Here is a 23,652-nt window from a genome sequence, read left to right on the forward strand (position 1 = left end):
TGGTGTGAGAGCTTGGGACTCTACACCCATGTGGGAGACCTGGAAGAAATTCCTGGCTCTTGGCTTTGGACCAGCCTTGCTCTGGCCATTGCAGCCATCTGGAGAGTAAACTAGCAGATGTAACGTCTCTCTCTCTCTCTCTGTCTTTCTCTGTTTATAAACCTGCCTTTCAAATCAAAGTAAATAAATATATTTTTTAAAATAATCTTCATGTTAACAGTCACTGTAACTATTGAGGCTGGCACTGTGGCAAAGTGGCTAAAGTTGCAACCTGTAATGCTGGCATCCCATATGAGCACCCATTCATGTTTCAGCTGCTCCATTTCTAATCCAGCTCCCTGTTAATATAGCTGAAAAAGCAGCAGAGATGGCCTAAAAACTTTGCCCTGCACCCACATGGGAGACCTAGAAGAAGCGCTTGACTCCTGGTTTCACTTTGATCCAGCTTTAATTGTTGTGGCAATTTTGGAAGTGAACCCAGTAGAAGGAAAAATCTCTTCCTGATCCCAGCTCTGTAAATTCCATCTTTAAAAAATGCATTTTTGCTGTTGAATCATTGACATTGTAATGCCTTCTTGGCAGTCCTGCAAACCTAACATAGAAAGGCCATGGGAAAGCAGGGATTTTTATACATGTCTGGAGAACACACCAGTATTCCATTTTGCAGAGGCTCAATCTTAGATACCAACACATCCATGTACATTGTCCCAGAGAACATCTTGCAAACATGCCCAAGAAGACATGGAAAGCTGTTCATGGGTTACCAAAAAAAATCTAATAAATAATTTTAATTATGAAAAAGAAAACTAACCTCCTTTAAGAAGGGAAAAAAAAAAGCTATTTTGGGTCTGGCGCAGTGGCGTAGTGGCTAAAGTCCTCACCTTGAACACTCTGGGATCCCATATGGGTGCCGATTCTAATCCCTGCAGCCCTACTTCTCATCCAGCTCCCTGCCTGTGGCCTAGGAAAACAGTCGAGGATGGCCCAAAGCTTTGGGACTCTGCACCCACATGGGAGACCTGGAGGAGGTTCCTGGCTCCTGGCTTCAGATCGGCACAGCACCAGCCATTGTGGTCACTTGGGGAGTGAATCATTGGACGGAAGATCTTCCTCTCTGTCTCTCCTCCTCTCTGTATATCTGACTTTCAAATAAATAAACAAATCTTTACAGAGAGAGAAGGAGAGACAAAGACAAAAATCTTTCATTCGCTGGTTCATTCCCCAAATGACCACAGCATCCAAAACTGAGCTGACCCAGAGCCAGGAGCCAGGAGCTTCTTCTGGGTCTCCCATATGAGTGCAGGGTCCTATGGCTCTGGGCCATCCTCTACTGCTTTCCTAGGCCATTAGCAAGGAGCTGGATCAGAAATGAAGCAGCTGGAACATGAATCAGCAGCCTTATGGGATACTGGAATTTACAAGGTGAGGATTTAGCCATTGTACCATCATGTCAGGCTCCTGACTGCTGCACTTGTGATCCAGCTTCCTGCTTATGACCTGGGAAATCTGTAAAGGTGACTCAAATCCTTGGGTCGCCATGCCCATATAGGAGACATAGAGGAAGTTGCTGGCTCCTGACTTCAGATCTACTCAGCTCTAGTTGCTGCAGCCATTTGGGGAGAGAGCCAACAAATGGAAGGGTTTTCTCTGTCTCACCTCAGTAAAATTTGCTTTTCACATAAGAATAAATGCATCTTTAAAAAAAATTGTGTGGTCATCTCAATGGATGAAAGAAAGCATCTGATGAAATACAGCACACCTTCATGGAAAGAACTCTTCAAAAAATAGGAACATTCTCCAAAAATCACAAAGGTTACGTAATACAAACCAATACACAACATCATATGGAAAGAAGAAAAGCTAAAAGCATCTCTTCCCTTTTCTGCACCAAAGGATGTCTACTTTCACCACTCTTATTCAATATAGTACTGGAAGTCTTAGCAAGAGCCATTAAGGAGAAGAAAAGAGGAAAAAGATTAGAAAAGAAGCAGTCAAATTATCCATGTGTGCAGACGACATGATGTTAGACACGGAAAAACCTGAACACTCCAAAGAGCTATTAAAATTGCTAAATCAATTCAAAGTTACAGGCTACAAAATACACTTAAAAAAAAAACAGTAGCTTTGTATGCTAATGATGAGTTCCTAGAATGAGAAATAAAGATGGAAATCCCATTCACAATAGCCACCCAAAAAATCAAATATGTAGATGTAAATGTAACCAACGATCTTTGCAATGAAAATTACCAAACACTGATGACAGAACTCAGCAAGGCTACAAAACATGAAAAACAAATTCTTACTCATGGATCAGAAGAATCTACAATATTAAAGTGTCGATACTACCTAAAGCAATCAATATAATTCCTGCTTAATACTAATGAAATTCATTGCAGAATCAGAAAAAGCAATCCCCAAATTTGAATCAAATCACAAAACTCCAGGAAAGTCAAAACGACCCTAATCAAGCAAAATTAAGGTGGAGGCATCCCAACTTGACTTTGAGGCATAATGCAAAGCTACAGTCAATAAAACAGCATACTAAAAACTAATACATTGATCAAAGAAACAGAATAAAGAACCCAGAAATGAATCCACATACACAGCCCAGCCAACCAATTTGTGACAAAGTTGCTCAGACAGTGGAGGAAGGGGTTGAGTGGAGTAAAACAATTGAGAAATAGGCGAAGGACTTCAACAGACATTATCTCAAAAGAATACAAATGGTAAAAAAAAAAAAAAAAAAAAAAAAATTTTCAAGTAATGTTCATTACTGCTAGCCATCAGGGAAACGCAAATCAAAACCACAGTAGATATTGCCTCACCCCCATCAGGCCAAAAATCCAAAACATACAGAACAAATGCTGGCAGGATGTAGAGAAAGGGGAACTGTATACACTACTGGTGAGAATGGAAATTAGTGAAGCCAGTATGCAAAACTGTAAAAATTTCTTTAAAAACTAGAAATAGACTTTCGCTATGATCTAACAGTCCCATTACTTGGATATACACCCAGAAGAATTGAACACAATAAATCAGAGATAGTAGCACCACCATTTGCAGCAGCCCTGCTCACAATAGCCAAAATTGGGAATCAACCAAAGTATTCATCATCAGCGAATGGATTTTCAAAAAGCAGTAAATAAATCATAATCAACTATTACTCCGCTATAAAAATAAAATTCCACCATTCACAGCAAAACGGACATAACTGGAGAACATCATATTGACTGAAATAAGTAAGATCTAGAAAGATAAATATTGCATGTTCTTAATGCGTGGGAGTTAAGCTTTTTCTTTTAAAAGAAATGTCTGTATGTGTCAACATTGCTGCAAATACAAATTTGCAAAACTTTATTCAAATCAATGGTTAAGAATAGTATATATACTAGGAAGTAACTGGGTGAGTGGAGATTCCAAGGTGGACTATGTCAGCCCATGGACCTTGGAAGGATTTTCTCAACGTTGAAGCAATAAAATCAACAGCATCTCAAAACTATCAAAACCACTTAAGCAGCACCCTCGGAACACGTTCCACATCAAGGATCCTGGGGTGACATCAGGCGGCCATCCCCCATTCATGGGTACTGATGCAGTTGGGTTGCTGGGAGAGGCCCTTTTCCTTTCTCTCCCCGTTTCCCCCCAAATACAGGCAGAAAAAAAGGAGATTGGAAACAGTTGTCTCATCCACTTTCAAAATAGAAGGAGGCAATCTCTCCTGCCTGTCGGTTTTGCTGGACGGATTAAACACGATACGGAAGGGGACATCGCACAGTTCAATGGATAAATTAAATCGGAAAGAGATCCGGCTGCCCTCAGGGTGACAGTATAGCAGAGCAAAGGAAGGAACCTCTGGGCGGGAGGCGGTTTTCCCATCCCCAGAGAAAAAGGACAACTCCCGCCCCAGCGCGCCCACTCACCTGCGCGCCCGGGGTAAGGTGGTGGTCGCGACTTTGTTGCTCTGGGACACCGTCTCTCTGCAACCCGAAAGTTAGGGTTTCCGTGCCCCCAGGACCATCTGCTCCCCAAAGCCGACTCAGGGTGCCGAGAGTGCGGTGAGGACACAGGCCACTACCCAGGCCAATACAGCGTTCCTGGCCGAGCGTGTCTGGTTCCCAGGATGGGGGGTGCGGTGGAGAACAGGCACTGAGCTGGAGAGTGGAAAGCTCTCAGCTCGGATCAGAATCCGATTCCTCTCAGCCTCTTGGAGACCCTCATTTCCAGAGCAGACCCCTCTTCGCGCCATCAGCAACGCGCCAGCCACCTCTGTCCTTCCAGGTCCCCTTCAAAGCCCGAGGGGCTTCAAGGCGTCTGGTGGAGTGACCAACCTCCTTCCCCGCAGGAGGTCTGCAGACGCCCTTTGGAGAAGCGCCCTAGGCCCATTTCAGCCCCACCCCAGCGTGGTGCACACGCGGGGTCCGAGTTTCCTGCGCAAGCACTTGTGGTGTACGTACCCAGCCGCACCTGTGGCCCAGATGGAGCCTGCGCCTAGGGAGTCTACAAATTAGAACTGAGGATTTCCTCACTCCCCGAAATGATCTGATGGGGGGAGGAAACTGCGATACAGGAGTTCATCTGAAGCTACCTCCACTCCGCCTACATCAAATCAGCTGATTTGCAATGGCTGTGCTTTCCTGAAAACAGCTTGCTCAAATCTTCTGTCAGGCTGTTCTAGTTAGCGTTTCTCCAGGATGGTTTTGTATGCCACTCACGTCAAATGATCGGCTGAGACTCTTGGTGGGATGGACGGATGGATGGGGCCAGTTGCCCACTGGTTGATGTTGGCAAGTCATTTTCCGACGTGGTTCACATTTCCAACAGCCATGTGTGAGGATTCCAGGTGTTCCACATTCTAACCACCACGCGGCGTTCTGCGGGGCTGTGAGGTTGTGTCTCACCAGCTGTTGGTTGTATGCCCGCTTTTTTTTCTAGATGAATTGTTTGAAAAAACTAATCACTGATCATTTGAGGGACTTACAAAGAGGACAGTTTCATATGATTCAACCTAATTTGCCTTGCCCTGATGAATAATGACTTTTTAACATCTTTTCATATGCTTATTCTGTGAATTCCATGTTCTTCTAAATCCTCATTTTGAATCTGGTCACCTTACCTGTCTTTTTCTTCTCTGAGCTTCACTCTGATCAAAAGCTGTATACTGAAGCCCTGATGTCTCAAAATGGGATTCTATTCTGACCAGGACTGTTAAAGAGCAGTTTGGACTGGGCCCTAAGGCCACACAATTGGAATTGTTATGAGAAAAGACTAGGATACAGACACACACAACGTAGCGGCCCAGCAAACTGACACATGGTATAATTTTTAGTGAAAGTTCAATGAAGTCAAATGTATCAATGTTTTATTGTTAATGTGATTTTATTTTTGTGCAAAATCCATTTTTAAATTTTTCAATATCTTTAGAGTTTTTAAAACTATTCTCTTTTTTTTTTGCAATCACTGGTTTATCCCCTCCCCCAGATATCTACAGTGGTTGCAGCTGGGCTGGGCTGAGCTGGAAACTTTACCCAGGTGTCTCCCATAGGTGGCAGGAACCTAATTTACCCACATCATCACTGCTGCCTCGAAGGGTCTGCATTAGCAGGAAGTTAGTGCCAGGACCCAGCCACCTTAAACTGTGCCTTAACTGATAGGTTAAGCATTCGTCCCAATTCTTAGCTTTTATTTTTTTCAAGATTCATCTATTTTTATTGGGAAGGGCAGATATACAGAGAGGAGGAGAGACAGAGAGGAAGATCTTCCATCAGATGATTCCCCAAGTGACCTCAATGGTCAGAGCTCAGCTCTTCCGAAGCTAGGAGCCTGGAGCTTCTTCTGGGTCTCCACGCAGGTATAGGGTCCCAAGGCTTTGGGCCATCCTGGACTGCTTTGGCAGACCATAAGCAGGGAGTTGGATAGGAAGTAGGGCTGCCAGGATTAGAACTGGCACACATATGGGATCCCTGCATGTGCAAGGCTGCTAGGCTACTGTGCCGGGCCCCCATTCGCAACTTTTTTTTTTAATGAAGACAATAAAATACATAGGTCCAGTAAAATAATAAGTGATTAAGAACCAATATCATGGTTAATAAGGAAATATAGAAATATGAGAAAAAATAAGCAGAGGTTTTCTGTTACCTGCACTATTATTTAAAAATTTTGGGGTGCTGTTGGCCAGTACAATCAGATAAGAGAAAAAAGGAGGGACCAGCATGGTGACATGGCAGGTCAAGCTGCTTTCTGTGACACCCAGTTTGAGTCTGGGCTGCTCCACTTCTGATCCAGCCTTCTGCTAATGGCCTGGGAAAGTCAACAGAGAGTGGCCTGGGCCCTGCACCCACAATGAAGACCTGGCTGAGGTTCCTGGCCCCTGGCCCAGCTCTGGCTGTCTGGGCAGTAAACCCAGAGGATAGAAGATAAAGGATCTCTTTCTTTTTCTCACCTCTCCCTTGTAACTTGGTTTTTCAAATAAGTAAATCTCTTTTAAATAAAGACATAGATCTTTCTTTTAAAAAAAAATTGCTCCAGAAAGATATGTCCAAGTCTTAATTGCTAGTGCCTGGAAATATGACCTTATTTGAAAGTAAGATATTTAGATTTAAACAAGATCATGCTGGATTCGTGTAGGCCCTAGTATAACAAACGGGGCCTTGTAAAAAGAGGGCAGTTTGGATGTAGACACACACAGAGAGGAGCATACTATGTGAAGCAGGAGAAACAACCATCAAATCAGAACACCAGGCAACAATGGAATCAGAGGTTGGAGTGGGGCACGTTAACAGGTAAGAGAGCCCCAAGGATCGCTGTCCCGGGGGCTGTGGGAAGGCGAGGGCGCCCTTTCCTGCAGTCCTCAGGGAGAGCAGGGCTGTGTCAACACTTTAACATCAGACTTCGAGCCTCTCTGGGGCTCTGAGAATGAATTTTTGCTGTGTGAAAAGATCCAGTTTCCACTACAGTCATTCCTTGGTATCCATTGGTCCCCAAATTCATAAATACCGAAGTCTCTTAGATGACGAGTATAGAATTTACATATAACCTATGTACCCCCTCCCAAATCAATCATCACTAGACTACTACTATACCAAAAATAATGTAAATACCATGTAAATAGTTGACATGGTGTTTAGGGAATAATGGCAAGAGAAAGGTCTGACTATTCAGTACAGGTACAATATTTTCTGAATAATATCAATCTGTGGGTGATGCACCTGTGGATCTGGAACCTGCAGTTGAGGAGAGTTTACTGAAATTTGTCACGGCAGGCCTACAAAAACAATGCAAAGGTAGGAGCCCTTCTAATGATGGGATCGTCTATTTTCACACGAAATTATAGCCATTATTTCACAATATCTAAAATCTCTGTTTTTAGATATGTAAGATTCCATGCTAACATAGGCCCCCATGAACCCTACTATCTATATGATGTGACCATCTTTTTACTCTTGATATTATTGTTGATGATTTTTCCCTATCTCTTGATGGTTAGCCTTTTTGTTAACATTCACTTTGACTTTGCATTTCTTGCAGCAACACATGTTGGAATCTTGCTGTTTTTTCCAATCTGGAAACGCCTACCTGGCCATAGCTCTTTTTGTTCACTACTTTTAGGTCACAATTGGATATTTTCAAAGTATGACTTTTTAAAGTAACGGTTTCTTCTTAATTTTGTACACTGCTGACAGGGGTTTTAGTTTTGTTTTGCTTTGTTTATTTTTTGTTTGTTTTGACAAAAATTAGAAAACCTAAACAGTATTTCAAAAGAGCTGTACGTGATCCCCCTCTTGTGGCCACTTGGAATAATGTTACAGAAGTCAAATGGTACATCGGAGCTGAATTTTTCCCCAAGTCAAGGATATTTGACAGTTGTAACTATTTCCTGTTAGTTTAGCTTTAAATGATTTCTGCAGACAGGCACATATTGGAATATGGTTCTGGTAAACACTAAGGGTCTAAATAAGCCAGGAGGAGAAACTTGTCAACTTCAAAACCTGGAAAACTAGTAGCCACCTAGAATAACTAATAAATGCACACTTATTAGCTGTCTCACTCAGAAACACATATAGTGAGTTACACGGGATATCACGGTATGTAAGTAATGGAAATGAGAGCTGTCAACAAGCAGAAAGAAAGAAGACTGAAGGCATAAAATAAAGTGATGGAAATAAAAATTTAAAACATTCGTGACTTCCTTTCGATTTATAATTAGTTAAAAATAAAATTCTAAAAATATTAATGGTCAGGGCTGGTGTTGTCCCTTAGCAGATAAAGCCACTCCACACGAGCTTCCCATAAGGACACCAGTTCCTGTCCCAGGTACTTCACTTCCAATCCAGCTCCCTGCTAATGGCCTGGGAAAAGCAGCAGAGGACGGGCTAAGCATTTGCGCCCCAGACACTCACAGGAGAGACCCCAAAGAAACCACTGGCTCCTGCCTTCAGACCCACCCAGCTCCATCAGTTGTGGCTCTCTTGGACGTGAACCATCAAATAAAAGATTCTCTCTGCCTCTCCCACACTCCCTATAACTTTGCCTTACAAATCAATCAAGCAATTATAATTTAAAAAGGGGGGGGCAGTGACAATCATGATGAATGGAAATGGATCCGACTTCTGCAGTAAAATAACAGGAGTGTCAAGTTAGCGTTTCTTTATTCTTTTTTTTTTTTTTTTTTTTTGGTTAAAAGAGGGGGGAAGCATAGAGATTACAGAAGATATATCTGAGACAGATGCAGTGGTTGAAAGGATAGAAAATTAAGTTAGGCATATACAAACCACAGGAAAGTTAGAACTGTACTTTTAATTTAGAAAGAATTTGAAGGCAATGAGCTATCAATGAAGGGGCCACAAGTTAATGATATCAAGCTAAATTCAACAAGACATTACAATTCAAACCTTGAATGCTTTTAAAAACAAAACCTTGGATGGACATTTTGTTATACTCATTAGGATGTCACCTGGAGCACTGCATTTCACTTTGAGAGGCTGGTTGGAGTCCCAGCTACATTCCTGATACCAGCTTTCTGCTAACATGCAACCAGAGAAACAGCAGATATTGCTCAAGTAGTTGGATTCCAGTTCACCCACATGGGAGACCCAGACTGTGCCTGATGCCTGGCTTTGGGCAGCCCTGGCCTTGGCTGTTGTCAGCATTCAGGGAGTGAGCTACAGGATGGGAGCATTAGATTTGTGTGTCTCTCCAACTCTCAAATAAATAAAATAAAATTATATAGTACATGTTTGTAAAAAACCTCAAATTAATAAAGGAAATTTTGGCAGACATCCTGAGAAAGACTGATAGACCCACCACTAAAGTGGCTGTTTTATGTGGCAGTCAGAGGTGAGAGGAAATAATATGTCTGCTAATGATGAAATTCCATACACCTATGGTTCATAGTTCTACAGAAACTCACGCTGTGGCTTAGATGCTTTGTGGTTGAAAATTCTTGAGAGTTATTGCTCTAGAAATTGAAATACATTATTTTTGTACTCATTCAGCAGGCATTTGCTGAACAACTCTTATATTTAAACTATCATGGAGCTCATACTTAAAACAGTAATCTGTGGTTTTGTTTTACTGTCACCACTCAGACATGCATAGGCTGGGGCCAATTCAGTGGCATAACAAGCTAATCCTCTACCTGTTGGATCTGCATTCCATATGGGTAGCAGTTCCTGTATTGGCTGCTCCACTCTTGATCCAGTTCCCTGCTTGTGACCTAGGAAAGTAGCAGAGGATGCCTCAAGTCCTTGGGACCCTGCAACCATTTGGAAGACTCTGAAGAAAACCCTGGGTCAGTTCAGCTCCAGCTGCTGTGACTATCTGGGGAGTAAACCAAAAAATGGAAGATCTCTCTGTGTCTCCTTCTTTTCCGAAATAGATCAATAAATAAATTAATTAAGAGAAATAAATATATACATACATACATACTGCAGTTTCAGGGAGATTTGCAGAGAAAACTTCCTTATATCACTCCAAAATCTGAAACATGTATGCTCTCCATTAAACTGGAGTCTCCTGGAAGACGTGCTCAGTGAGATAAGAACAGCAGAGTTCTGAAACTCCTTTGCTATGTGGTCTAACCGCCGGCATCTAGCATTTCTTCTCTTTCTCGCTCAGATGAATTCTGTGAGGCTGCCGCTGATGTGTGCACTCAAATATCCCCAGCCACTAACTAAGGGGTGCTTGCTGCCTCCCCAGGCGAAGGCCAAACCACTGCCCTGCCTATCTCCCAGGGAATCACACTGGCATGTTGCTTTTCGCTTTCTCTCTGATTTAGTCTTCTCAGGTATGGGAAAACCTTACACAATCTTTGGAAGAGTGGGTGGACTGGAAGTTTTGCGTTCCCTTTGCTGTTAACACTTGCAAGTCTTTATCTTCCTTTGGGAAGTCTTTTTTACTTAATTTTTTTTAACAGTCAGTGAAGAATTTAACAAAAGAAAGTATTTTGAAGAAATGAAAATCAACACAATATCAAAACCCATAGGTTGCAGCAAAAACACTATTGAAAGGGTTATTGACCTTATAATTGCATTAAGATTACCTTATTTCAGGGAGAACATTTGGTATTTGTCTTTTTGAGACTGACTTATTTCACTAAGCATAATGGTCTTTAATTGGCTCTATTCGGTCGCAAATTGAATAATCTCAGTCTTTTTAATGACTGAGACCTTTGGGAATTCTAATGCCAAGAATAGACTATCTTCTCCACTTTCTGAGTGTTGCATTTTCCCCATGGCAATAACACAAGAGTTGAGCAGCTGTTTGGAGGAAAGGGTTATGGAATAAAGGAAATCAAATGGAAAAAAGCCCTCACACATTAAAATAACAAAATATTATTCTTCAGCAGAAGTGACAAAAAATGTCCTTTCTGATAACATTAAAAAAAGAAGATGTATCTATTCCCATTTGAAAGGCACATTTTACGAGAGAGAGAGAAAGAAAAAGAGAGAAGACAGACAGGTCTTCCATACCCTGGTTCACCATCCAAATGGCCACAAAGCCGAAGCTGAGCCCATCTGAGGCCAGCAGCGAGCAGCATCCTCTGAGTCTTCCACATGGGTGCAGGAGCCCAAGGACTTGAGTCACCCTCTGCTGCTTTCCCATGCCTCAAGCAGGGAACTGGATTGAAAATGGAGCATCCAGGACATGAACCAGTCCCCTGAGGAATCCCAGCACCTCAGACAGAGGATTAGGCTACTACAGCACCCCTTGGCCCCTTCTGATAATATTTGTTAAACATTGACTTCGATTATATGTATAAAGCAAATGTTTTAAATAACTAGGATGAACTTTTAAACCCTCAGGAAGCCATTTCAAAACACACTTAGACATCGCATCAACTGGCTGTGCTCAGTGGCTGCATGCCACTGACACTGGAAGATGTCAATGCGAGGGGCCAGTGTGTGATTAGATGGACCTCAGTAGAAGCTTAGCAGTGCTGTAGCATACTAAATATGCTTACTGCAGTCTTCAGTAAACGGTGCTAAGATTGTAAGAAGACAAAGGAAGTTGACAAGCCATGTCTAGGGAGTAAGGGGTCCTGTCTGTGTTAGCTGGGGATGGGCTGCAGGAGCTAGAGCAGAGGTAGAAATGACAAAAAATGACCTCTTCCTGTTTGAAGGAATCCCTGTGATCTCTTTTCTATGCTTCAGGGTTTCCTGTCCTCACCCAACATCTCCCAAACAATAGGACCTAAAAATGCTTTAGTGAGGCTTTTTGCTTCATAAACATCTATGAAAGGTTAAAAATACAAGTTCTGTAAAGGGCAGATGTTAAGTATTCTCACCTCAAAAATGATGAACTGGGTCTGGCACGATGGCTCAGTGCCTAAATCCTTACCTTGCACTCACCAGAATCCCATACAGATGCTGATTCATGGCCCAGCTGCTTTACTTCTTGTCTAGCTCCCTGCTTGTGATCTGTGAAATCAGCAGAGGATGGCCCAAAGCCTTGGGATCCTGCACTTGCATGGATGTCCTGAAGAAGCTCCTGGCTCCTAGTTTCAGATCAGCTCAGTTCCGGCTGTTGGGAGTGAACCAGAAGATGGAAGATCTTTCTGTCTCTCCTTCTGCCTTTTCAATAAAAATAAATAGATGATTAAGAAAATGATTATGATGAGTAATAAATTTATTAATTAGCTAGATTTAACCATTCCACAATGTATATGCACTTCAAAGCATAATGCTATGGTATAGAATAAATCTATACAAGATTTTTCTGTCAATTAAAAATAATATAAATTAAAAAGCAACACAGTTCTGATGAAGGTGACTTAGGAGTACATCCGGGGCCTTCACTTGGACCCTTGTCCCTGCATGGAAACGGATTCCAAGGCAGAACAAGCAGCTCCGTTCTTGACCTGTGAGCTTCTCCAGGGCAGTGATCTTACCCCAAAGAGTGCTACCTTGTGCAGGTATTCAACAATGCACGTAGGAAGACGAGGAGAAAAAATAAAATGAATGAATGGAGTGTGCATGGTTCAGATCATTTCAATTTTAATGGAGAACAGTGGAAGGAAAATAGATATCCAATGGAGTTAACGTCTGAAGGGTAGGAAAAGTTTCTAAAATGAACAGAATGAGGGGAAAAAAGAGAGACATACTGCACATCTACGATGTCATGTGACACAGCTGACCTCTAGTAGCTGGAGGGTCTCCTGAATATTTATGATCTGTGAAAATGTGATTAGCATATATATGCCTTCTAATAAGGACTTTATACAAGGACAATTCACTGTGAAGAGTATTTTATTTTTAAGTCAAGTTGTTGTTCTAATTCATTAAGCTAGCCTGTACAAGAATTGTGGAGAAATATTTGCTGATTGTATCTTGTCCTTCCAAACCTGTGCCTCCATGGGAATGTGTCCAGCATGTTCCTTTGATTGACACCCAGCAACTCGCCTATGTTCTTGTTTGTGGATCCGCTTTGCTTAATGCTGATATTTAGCATGTGCACATAGTAGCGGTGTGTTCTAACTCTTGGCAGTTTTGGATGCACATTTGCACACAGGCATGGCATTTTCAGTGAATCCTTGAGAATTTTATTTTGTTTTTATTCAGGTAGCCTGCCTTTCACTCTCTAGCAGCTCCCATTCTCCATTCTCTCCACTCTCTAGCAGCTCCCATCCTACAGGCAGAAGCCCAGCTCAATACCCTACTCTGACTTTTACACAGCCCTGTCCTCCCCAGCCTGCAGGATCCCCAGCCACATTTAGAAGTGGAGCTTTCCTCTCTTAGCCCCCGGATGCCTCGTCCATTCTCCCGCTGGCAGAGAGCCGCTCAGTCCTGGGCCTGGCCCATGGACACGTGTTGTGCCCAGAGCCATTCTCTGCTCTGCTTGTGTAAGTGATACCTGAGTCTTGTGATCCTAGGCAGCTCCTGCCCCTGGGGGCATCTGAGGCCTTGCCTTTCTGAGAAAGTTTGTGGGGAGAGAGGACTGGATACAAGGGCTTCCAAGCAAAGCCTCCTGTCAAAGATTCCAGCTACAGCTTCCTCTGTCAAACAGCAGAACCGGAGAGAAGCCCAGGAGAAATATATCTCCCATTTGAATTGGTAAAAAGAAGTATAACAGAGATGATACCATTTCTGGGATGATCCTGCAAAATTAATATTTAATTTAAATGTGTTAAAACTCTCCTGGTGACATTTAAATAATCAAGCAGATTGAAAGCAAAAATCAATCCAGATATATAAAAGATAAACCTTTTTATCTTTTAAATTCTTTCAAAATCACAGAGCAGCCTTTTTCTATGCTCAACTAAATAACTCATATATGGACATTTAAGAAATTAAAGATATTGAAAGATGTTATATGAAAACTAGAATTAATGCTATAAGATAACATCAAGAAGATATTATAATATCAAGATATTATAATATCAAGAAGATATTAGTGTTGAAATATCCAAGAGTTGTATGGAAAAAAGTGAAATTAGATCCTTACAATACATACTGCACTATTAAATACTTAAAGAACAGCTAGGGCTAAATACTCCACTTGCAAGGACTAAGATCCCATATTGGCACCAGTTTGTGTTCCGGCTGCTCCACTTCCCATCCAGCTCCCAGCTTTCAGCTTGGGAAAGCAGTGGAGTATGGCCCAAAGCCTTAGGATCCTGCAGCCACGTGAGAGACTTGGAATTAACTCCTGGCTCCTGGCTTTGGATTTGCTCAGCTCCAGCCACTGTAGCCATTGCCTTTTCAATAAAAATAAATAATTTAAAAAAAAAGAATTGCCAAAAACATTTTTCCCATGAAATAAGATAAATAGACTAATGTACTTATAAAATAGATACAGTCATAGCAGAGCATAAAGTATAATATCCTAATGCATATTTTTCATATTTGAATAATTGGAAGAACAATTAGGGTATAATAAAGTAAAAAAGAATATATTAAAATAGAAATTAAAATATATTAAAAAAGAAACCCAAATGAAAAATTCTCAACACTGCTTATTGTCCCAATATATATATAATCAGTAGTTGTTAATGTAAATACTCTAACTCATAATTGTTCAAGAAAGATGAAAAGTTTAGTAAATTCAGTCCAATCCTGTGGAACATGTACAGTTACACAGAGATGAAAGAATAGCCCATTAGAACTCATAACCTAACAGGACCAACTGCTACTTTTGTGTTGAGGAAAAGTCTACCAGTAGCAAAGATGCAGGTGTTTTCTTGGTGGGTTCTGATTTCCGAAGAGCAATTTGTCACTATGTAACAGGAGCTATAAAACTCCAAAGCTTCAATGTGTCCATTTCATGTTGAGTATATACCAAAAGGGGGGGGGGAACTTACAGGATAAAATGAAGTTTGTGCCAAGATTTATATAAAAGCATTATTTTTCCATACTGAGAATAAGAAATAGCTCTAATAGCAAATGGTTTCAACAAGTGCTCTATACCAACAAAATTGACTATAGCACACAATTGTAGTTATAAATGATTGATATAGGAATTATCACGATTTTTGCAAAGATTTTTAAGATTTTGTTTGAAAGGTAGAGTTACAGAGAGGAGAGAGAAACTCCTAGGCAGAAAACCTTCCATCTGCTGCTTTACCCCCCAAATGACCACAAGAACCAGGGCTAGTCCAGGCTGGAGCCAGGGGCTTCTTCTGGGTCTCCTACCTGAGTGCAGAGATGTGAGCACGTGAGCCATCCTCTGCTGCTTCCCTAGGAGCATTAACAGGGCACTGGGTGACAAGTAGAGCAGCTGGTACCTGAACACACGGGATTCTAGCATCACAGGTAGAGTTAGTCTGCTACAGCACAAGGCTAACCCAGATATTAGGAATATTTCGATGCATGTATGAAGGAAGTTGAACAATGAATAAAAACACTAAGATCCTTGGGGATAAGCCATGACGTACTTATGTAGACTCTGCAGGGCCAAACTTAGCTAAGGGAACACTCAGCAAATGCCCCACCGAGTGTTTGCTAAATGAATGTGCAAATGGAGAACAGGCACTGCTCTGTGTCTGTCCCAAGATTTCATAGTGCTGAGCTTTCACACTGCTCACCTGGGTTTCTGAACTGATCCTTGGGTGAACGCATGCCTCCTGTGGCCTGTCCTGTCTTGTCCTGGACCTGTGCTCTAGTGCAGTGTCCAGCCCAGAGGGACACACAGCTGCAGCTCACCCAACACCTGCACTCCTGCACTCACTGAGAAGCTTACTATTATTTAGTCTGTGAAAAAATGAATAAACCTTTTCAAATGCACAAAAGAACATTCACAAGCATGGGAATAGAATTGAGTAAAGAATTTGTAGTGATGGCTTAACTGATTAATCCTCTGCCTGCAAGCATCGGAATCCCATATGGTTTGTGTCCTGGCTACTTCACTTCCAATCCAACTCCTTGCATATGGCTTGGGAAAGGAGCCGAGGATGGTCCAAAGCCTTAGGGTCCTGCACCCACATGGGTGACCTGGAGGATGCTCCTGGCTTCTGGCTTTGGATCAGCTCAGCTCCCGTTGTTGTGGAGTGAAACAACCAATGAAAGATCTTTCTGTCTCTCCTCTTTGTAAATCTGCCTCTCCCATAAAGACAGAAAATCTTAAAAAAAAAAAATTGCAGTAAAAAGTTGAGGGCAATCATTGTAGGAACAGTTACATTTGAAAACCTGTGTGCACTGTATGAACAGCAGGGGAGAAAGATAAAAGCTCATTAATATATTTTAACAATGAGTACATTTAGTTTTGCGGTACTAGATGGTATCTCTCTAACCCCAGCTTCCTATCAGGAAGAGACCAATCCAGACAGGGATCCTCTGACCTCTGCAAGGTCGTCAGGCCTGGGGCTCAGGAAGGCTCGGGCTGCCTGAGGACCTTTCTCCCCAGGAGAGTGTCTTAAAAGCACTCTAGCCCATTAAGCTCTTCAGGGGGGTCCTCTGAACTACAAAGACAGCCTGGTGTCTGTGTCTTTGAGCCAGCTGGCTTGGGCCGGCTGACTTAGCAGAGAAACAAGGCGCACACACACTCCTTAGCTACAACAGATCCTCCCTGAGTGGCCCCCCTGCATCCAATTTTCCTCTGCACCCCGTTTTCCTCGCCTCCAGGAACGCCAGGCACACAATATTGGCTAACAGCGTGAATGATGGCAAGACTGAATGAAAAGACTTGAGGGGAATTCGGTTGCCAGAGCACAGAGGGCCATCACAGCACCCAGTGACGTTAGAATTTATTCAGGAGAAAGCCACTGGATTTGGCAGGGCGCAGAGCTCTGACAAGGCGGAGACGCAGGCCGAGAACTCTGGTGAGGGACCCCATAACAATGCATGGAAGAAAAAGAAGTAAAAAAAAAAGTCCTTTGGGTTGAAACGCGTCACGTGCAGGCTCAAGTTAAAGACAGCTTCGCTCCAGGCAGCGGGTCCAGTGTCCGTCCCCAGGTCGGCCCAGGGCTAAGCCTTCGCGTGCTATAAATATACAGGGGCCCACATGCCGAGGTGACACAGTGTTCCCTCTGCTCGCCGTCACAGATAACCTGAATATGCCCTTTAAACGTCCGAGGCTGGAGACACAGCCCCCAGCCCACTCCTGCCTCCCGGAAGCTCCTTCGCCCCCGATGTCCTCTGTGGAGGAGAGGGGAATGGCGAGGGGGTGTCCGAGCACCTGCCCAGCCAATGCGCAATGCGCACGCCGGCCCGGACCCTCCTCCTCTCGCGAGACGCCGCGCGAGGCATATAAGGAGGGCTGTGGGCGAGCTAAGCGGCCTCTTCGCATCGCTGCAGGCACGGAGACGGCGCGGCGTTGCCTGGACCGGGGTGTAGACATAGACATAGGCGAGAGCGAAAGCGCAGCTCCTTGCAGACTGTGTGCGCCCGGCTGTCACCATGAGTGATCAGGCTTTGAGCTTCCTCAAGGACTTCCTGGCAGGTGGCATCGCCGCTGCCGTCTCCAAGACTGCGGTGGCCCCCATCGAGAGGGTCAAACTGCTGCTGCAGGTGAGCGGGCGCGGGCGCGGGCGTGGGTGCGGTCAGCGAGCGAACAGCGCGGGCCGCTGCAGCGCCCGGGTGCGGGGCGGGCTGCTGCGTCGGGGCAGGCGCGGGGGGCGCGGCGCGTGGAGCCGCAGGAAATCCGCAGTAGGCCGCAGGCCGAAATGCGCGGCCTGCATTCAGGCGAAGGTGCCCTCTGCGCAGACACCGGTCCAGCGTCAATAGCAGATTCCTGGTGTCGGGTAGCGCCCCGCGGTAGGGTTTCTATATATGGAAACCCACCAGGAGTCGGTTTCAGCCTGCCAGATCCTGCGCCCGGTGACAGCACCCGCGCTTCAGTCCGGGCCTGTAAGCCCTCCTCAGTCTCAGTGGCCTTTTCATCTGCATCCACCTATTACAATTAAAACATTCAGATGGAACATTCTTGTTCTTATCGTGTCCCGTGCATTGCGCTGTAGGTTGACACATCCAAGGATGCATTCCTTCATTCACCTTGATTTCACCTCTGCAACCTAGATGCTGTTTTCCATTCTATTACAGATGAAGAAGCGGAGGGTTTTGAGAAATTGAGTTTTCCGAGCAAATGCAGATCGCCTTATTAAAAATCCACCACATCTGCTTTTCCCTGTGTCTGGTCTCTGAATGGCCTGAGACCCCCATCCTCCATATCCTGTGTTCCTCCGCCTGCCCGAAGGAGGAATAGTGCAATTTTCTAGTCAAACCCCAGCAGATTGCAACAAACCCTGCAATAACGGGTTGCTCCCGAAATTCCAGGCTCTAGTGGGTCTGTTCTTCCCGCCTCCCCCGCGGAGAGCCCCTCCAAATCCGCGTCTCCTTGGTGATTAGAGTGGCACCGAGGAGTGCCATCCTCCGCCTGGCGTTGCCGTTGGTAGCCCTTGGCGGGAATGAAGCTAGGAGTTTGTGTTCCAGTAAGGTTCCCACCCCCACCCCGCCCCAGGATAGGAAAATACAATCAATTCAAGTACCTTTTAGGTTAATGGAGGGAGACTTTTGCTTCAAAGGTCTCCCCCACCCCCAGCTGAGCCGGAATTGGATTTAGGGGGTGGAGCTGGTTTTTCTCAGTATTTCTCCGGACGGTTTTTCTCATCCTTTGTTTTTAAAAGGAAATAGAGGAAGTGCAAACCTTCTTTTCTCCTGTCATCTTCCCTGCTCCCTCCTTACCCTCGCGTCCTCCACCACCCTCCCCCTCTCTCCATCCCTCCCCCTCCAGGTCCAGCATGCCAGCAAACAGATCAGTGCTGAGAAACAGTACAAAGGGATCATTGATTGCGTGGTGAGAATCCCCAAGGAGCAGGGCTTCCTCTCCTTCTGGAGGGGTAACCTGGCCAACGTGATCCGCTACTTCCCCACCCAAGCGCTCAACTTCGCCTTCAAGGACAAGTACAAGCAGATCTTCCTGGGGGGCGTGGATCGGCATAAGCAGTTCTGGCGCTACTTCGCTGGTAACCTGGCTTCCGGTGGGGCAGCTGGGGCCACCTCCCTCTGCTTTGTCTATCCACTGGACTTTGCCAGGACCAGGTTGGCTGCCGACGTGGGCAAGGGTGCCTCCCAGCGTGAGTTCAGTGGTCTGGGCGACTGTCTCACCAAGATCTTCAAGTCTGATGGCCTGAAGGGTCTCTACCAGGGATTCAGTGTCTCTGTCCAGGGCATCATTATCTACAGAGCTGCCTACTTCGGAGTCTATGATACTGCCAAGGGTGAGACGGGGCTGCAGTGGTGTGGGAGCTGGGGAGGAGGAGGGTGTGCCAAGGGGGGGATCCTATGGGGTCTCCAACTGCCAAATATATTAATTTTGTCTTTTCTACTCTGAGCTATCCCAATGTAGTACGGTACACACATAGCTAAAGGAACCCTACATGTCCTCTACTGAAATTAACTGTCCTTGAGCTGCGTGAAGAGAAAGAAGGCATTTCCCTTTTGAAGCAGCCATAGCAGTTACCAAGTTTAACTTGCAGCAACTAAAGCTTGCAGAGCACTGGCATCTCTGGATCCAGGCAGGGTAGCAGCCAAGTCTGTTGGCTGCTCAGCTAGCTGTGAGGTCTCCCCGCCCCCACAGGACCAGACCAGACCGGACTAGACCAGGGCGGGGCGGGGCCGGGCATGCTGGTTGTGGAACGTTGCCTCTTTTGCACCTGCTTTTTGCTGAGCAGCGGAGTGGAATCCTTTGACTTCTTGCTCTGCCCCCAGGGATGCTGCCTGACCCCAAGAACGTGCACATTATTGTGAGCTGGATGATTGCCCAGAGTGTGACGGCCGTCGCAGGGCTGGTGTCCTATCCCTTCGACACTGTCCGTCGTAGGATGATGATGCAGTCTGGCCGGAAAGGGGGTAAGCCTGGACCCTGCCCATCAATGTCTGCCTCATTTGGGGGTGGGGGCGGAGCTGAGAACACTGAAATGTTCCTTTCAAATTATTAAAATTATGTGAAAAGAGAAGTTTAGGGAATACAGATTGTAATTCATTTCCCCTGACATTCTGAACTGTGCCTTTAGGAATTTTTTTTTCCTCTTAAAGAAATGATAAGCCGAACACAAATGAGATTTTTAGGGGTGAATTGAAAAGATATCTTGCGAAATAGAGACTTCAGGCCCTTGCAGCCTGGGGACAATAGCAAAGGAAATGAAATTAGCTAGTTACTTAAAAAAAAAAGAATTCATGAGTCCCTTATCTAGCGATTGCCAGGTGTTTCTGAGAGAAGGAAGGACTTTTACCTGAAGAACATGGCCTAAAGCAGTCCATTTTGATACAAAGTTTTGACTTCCTTAGGTTGAAACATTCAAGATTGCTATTTTTAAAGTACAAAATTAACAGTATCACCTGGTTCAAGCTAGTAATTACAGCCTTTCATTTTAGCTGTGTAAATTGGCAGCAGTATGACCCATAACTGTCATCCGTATAAAAGGTGACCGTGTAGTGTAATGTTCCCACTCCAGCCAGCTCCTTTGTGTGTTTGCCAGCCTAAATTACTTGGTTTTGTTGCCCCAGTTACTCACTGATCTTGAGCGAAAGCATTTTCAAGGAAGGTGTCCAACAGAGTAATACACACAGATGGGACTTAACACTGAAGTCTAATGGCATAAAACTGGTAATCCTACATAGATGTCTTTTAGGGAGGATAAAAGCTTTCCTGCAGTTATGGAGCCCTTCCCACTGTTTGTTTCCACAGCTGACATTATGTACACGGGGACAGTTGACTGCTGGAGGAAGATCGCCAAAGATGAAGGCGCCAAGGCTTTCTTCAAAGGTGCCTGGTCCAATGTGCTCAGAGGCATGGGTGGTGCTTTTGTATTGGTGTTGTATGATGAGATCAAAAAGTATGTCTAATGAAATTGAAACTCCAGCTCATTGGTTCACAGTGGACTTGGATCACCAGTTCACAGATCCATCATGTGGTTTAATAGGCAATTCTGGGGGGGGAGTAAAAAGATCTGGGATATGACCAGATTGAAACACCTCAGAAAAAAAAAAAAGGCTCATTGAGTGTTCATTAAGCCACAAATGTATTTTGTATTTATTTTACATTTGAATTCCCACAGTGAATAAAGAACAACTACTCATACTTGTTTAACTAAATAACTGATAATGAAGAACTGAATGTAAAACATCAATAAAGATCACTTAATGCGCTTCTGTCACGGAATTCTTACTAATAATGTTAATGTAGCCTCAAACGCACTAACATACAACATGGTTTCTATAGTCCCATTTTATTTTGTGCATTTTCATGCAATGTTTAAGAATTCTTAGGTCCTGCTAAAAGCTGTAGATGTATTTTAAGAATCTTGCATGATTAGGAGTAGATCTTTTTAATTGCTTTAGAGAATTGGGATACCTAGGATTCTGTGACAAGTGGACAATATTCACGGAAAATAAGTTGTCTTAATTCTGACTTCTATAGCAAAGCACTGTGGTTTGGTGGCTTATACACAATAGAAACTTACTTCTCACGGGTCTATGGCCAAGATCCAGAAGCCAGTATGGCTGGGACTGGTCAGGGCCCTCATGTGGTAGAAAGAAAATAAGTGCACTCTCTGGAATCCTCTTTAACAGGGACATTCCCCTATTGATGAGGGATCACCCTTATCACCTCCCAAAGGCCCCACCTGAAAACACATCACCTTGAGGGTTAGGAGTTCCACATACAATTATCCATGGGGACACAGGCATTGAAACCATACCAGCCTGTCAAGTGTTAGATGCTAGGGAAGACACAAAATGATAGGAACGTGCCCTGAAAGAATCAGTGAATGAAAGGGTGAAAGGGAATTGCTAAAGAAATACAGTGCTTGATGCCATAAACTATGGTTGAAAAAAAATAGAAGGGGAGAGATTAAATGGGGCAATAGAGTGGTAGATGCATCTTGGGCATGGGAATTGTTAGGCAGTACTTTTTAAAGATTTATTTATTTATGTATTTTAATTGGGAAGTCAAATTTATGAAGAAAAAGATCTTCCATCCCCTGGTTCACTCCCCAATTGGCCACAATGGCTGGAGCTGAGCTGATCCAAAGTCAGGAGCTTCTTCTGGGTCTCCCACACAGTGCAGGGTCCCAAGGCCCTGGGCCATCCTATTATATCTTCCCAGGCCACATAGTGGATGGAAGTGGAGCAGCCAGCATACAAGCCTGTGCCCATATGGGATCCTAGCATATGCAAGGTGACTTTTTCTTTTTTTTTGCTTTATTCAAGATGTAAAATACATGTTGAAGTCAATCCAAGGTTACCGCACTGGGCCCTGCAGTGCTTTCTTGTAAGCATGTATCCAGCCTGCTTTGGGTATGACTTGTCCAGACACTTGGGAGCAAGATGACAATCATTAAAGTTTCAAGTTGGAAATGCAGGACCACACAGATAATAGTGCGCTATGCTCAAGTGACTGATATGGTAGATACCAGACCCTAAATCCTGGGCAAAGTTCAAAAGCAGAGATTGTTCTGTCACATATGAGGGGTGGTATCAATACTGTCAGTTCTCTACCTACAATGAGCAGTGTTTCAGTATTTGCTAACTCGATGTTTGCCTTGACTTTGCAGTACCTAGCTATCCCAAGTAGCAAGAGAATCAGTTATAATACAATTATTAAAGTTAAAATAGAGTAAGATCACCCATTATGTGCCTCACATAAAACACAGGAGGTGTTTTGCCTGGTGGTTAAGATGTTACAATGTCTGCATCCTGCATTGGGGTACTGTGGTTTACTCTCTGGCTCCAACTTGTGCAAATACAGTTACTGGGAAACAGTGGTGATGGTCCAAGTAACAGGCTTCCTGGCACACGTCAGAGATCTGGTTTGAGCTCTGGAGTCCCACCTCGGGCCAGTGCAGCCTTGCCATTGAAGGCATTTGGGAGTAAACCAGCACTGTTGGCTTCTCAAGTAAGAAAAAAATATTTGGTATAAGATTTTTATGCATTACACATTCATTTTTATAAGCCTTTACTATTGAGTATCTTTAAACACTTTGCTTACAGTTTGTCTACTTTCTGTAATCAGATTTATTGCATGTATTCTGGCATGCTGTGATTTCACATCAGCCTGAACTGCTACGGCAGCTGTGAAAGCACACTATGATTCCTGCTCTTAAAGGACATTGTTTTTTTTTGCTTTATTCAAGATGTAAAATACATGATGGAAGTCAATCCAAGACAGCACCTTCTCTAAATACCAAGCTATGTGCTGTATAATCTTAAATTGATGTTTCCTTGGCTTTTTCCAGGTGAAAGCTTATTTTCAAAATCCAGATATTATGTGATGGAAGCATGGACTAGAATGATTGCAGTGCAAATGAGGGGTGTGCTTTGTTAAGACCAGACAGGATTTGATACAGACTCTGATGAATAACAATGCCAAGGTTTCATGTCTCCATGTCATTTTAAAAAATATTTACTTGAAAAAGAACTACACAAGTATCTTCTATTCACTGGTTCACTGTCCAAATGGCCACAAAAGCTAGGGTTGCACCAGGCTGAAGTTAAGAGTCTGGAACTCCTGGGTCTCTCATGCGGGTGGCTGGGGCAAAAGCACTTGGCCATCTTCCAGTGTTTTCTCAGATGCTTGAGCAGAGGGCTGGTTGGAAAAGGGAACTGCTAAGACTCAAACTTGTGCTCCTATGGGATGCTGGCATTGCAGGAGGCAGTTTAACCCACTGTGCCACAATGCTAATCCATTATGTCTTCATGTTTGGAGGGGGGAGAACTTAGCCTG

At 43.9% G+C, this 23,652-nt stretch overlaps 1 protein-coding gene across 1 annotated transcript; it reads left to right on the top strand.

Moving 5' to 3' along the window:
• Window positions 1-17,172: 17,172 nt before the first annotated feature.
• On the top strand, window positions 17,173-21,076 carry SLC25A4 (solute carrier family 25 member 4). Its single transcript, XM_040965734.1, has 4 exons — window positions 17,173-17,438; window positions 18,661-19,147; window positions 19,638-19,778; window positions 20,617-21,076. Exons 1-4 carry the CDS (start codon window positions 17,328-17,330, stop codon window positions 20,772-20,774), a joined length of 897 nt encoding a protein of 298 aa, XP_040821668.1. The 5' UTR covers window positions 17,173-17,327; the 3' UTR covers window positions 20,775-21,076.
• The last annotated feature ends 2,576 nt before the right edge of the window (window positions 21,077-23,652 follow it).

Source organism: Ochotona curzoniae, unplaced genomic scaffold (genome assembly GCF_017591425.1).
Source record: "Ochotona curzoniae isolate NIBS_2020 unplaced genomic scaffold, NIBS_Ocur_1.0 scaffold_4505, whole genome shotgun sequence".
In the NCBI taxonomy this organism is placed as follows: domain Eukaryota; kingdom Metazoa; phylum Chordata; class Mammalia; order Lagomorpha; family Ochotonidae; genus Ochotona; species Ochotona curzoniae.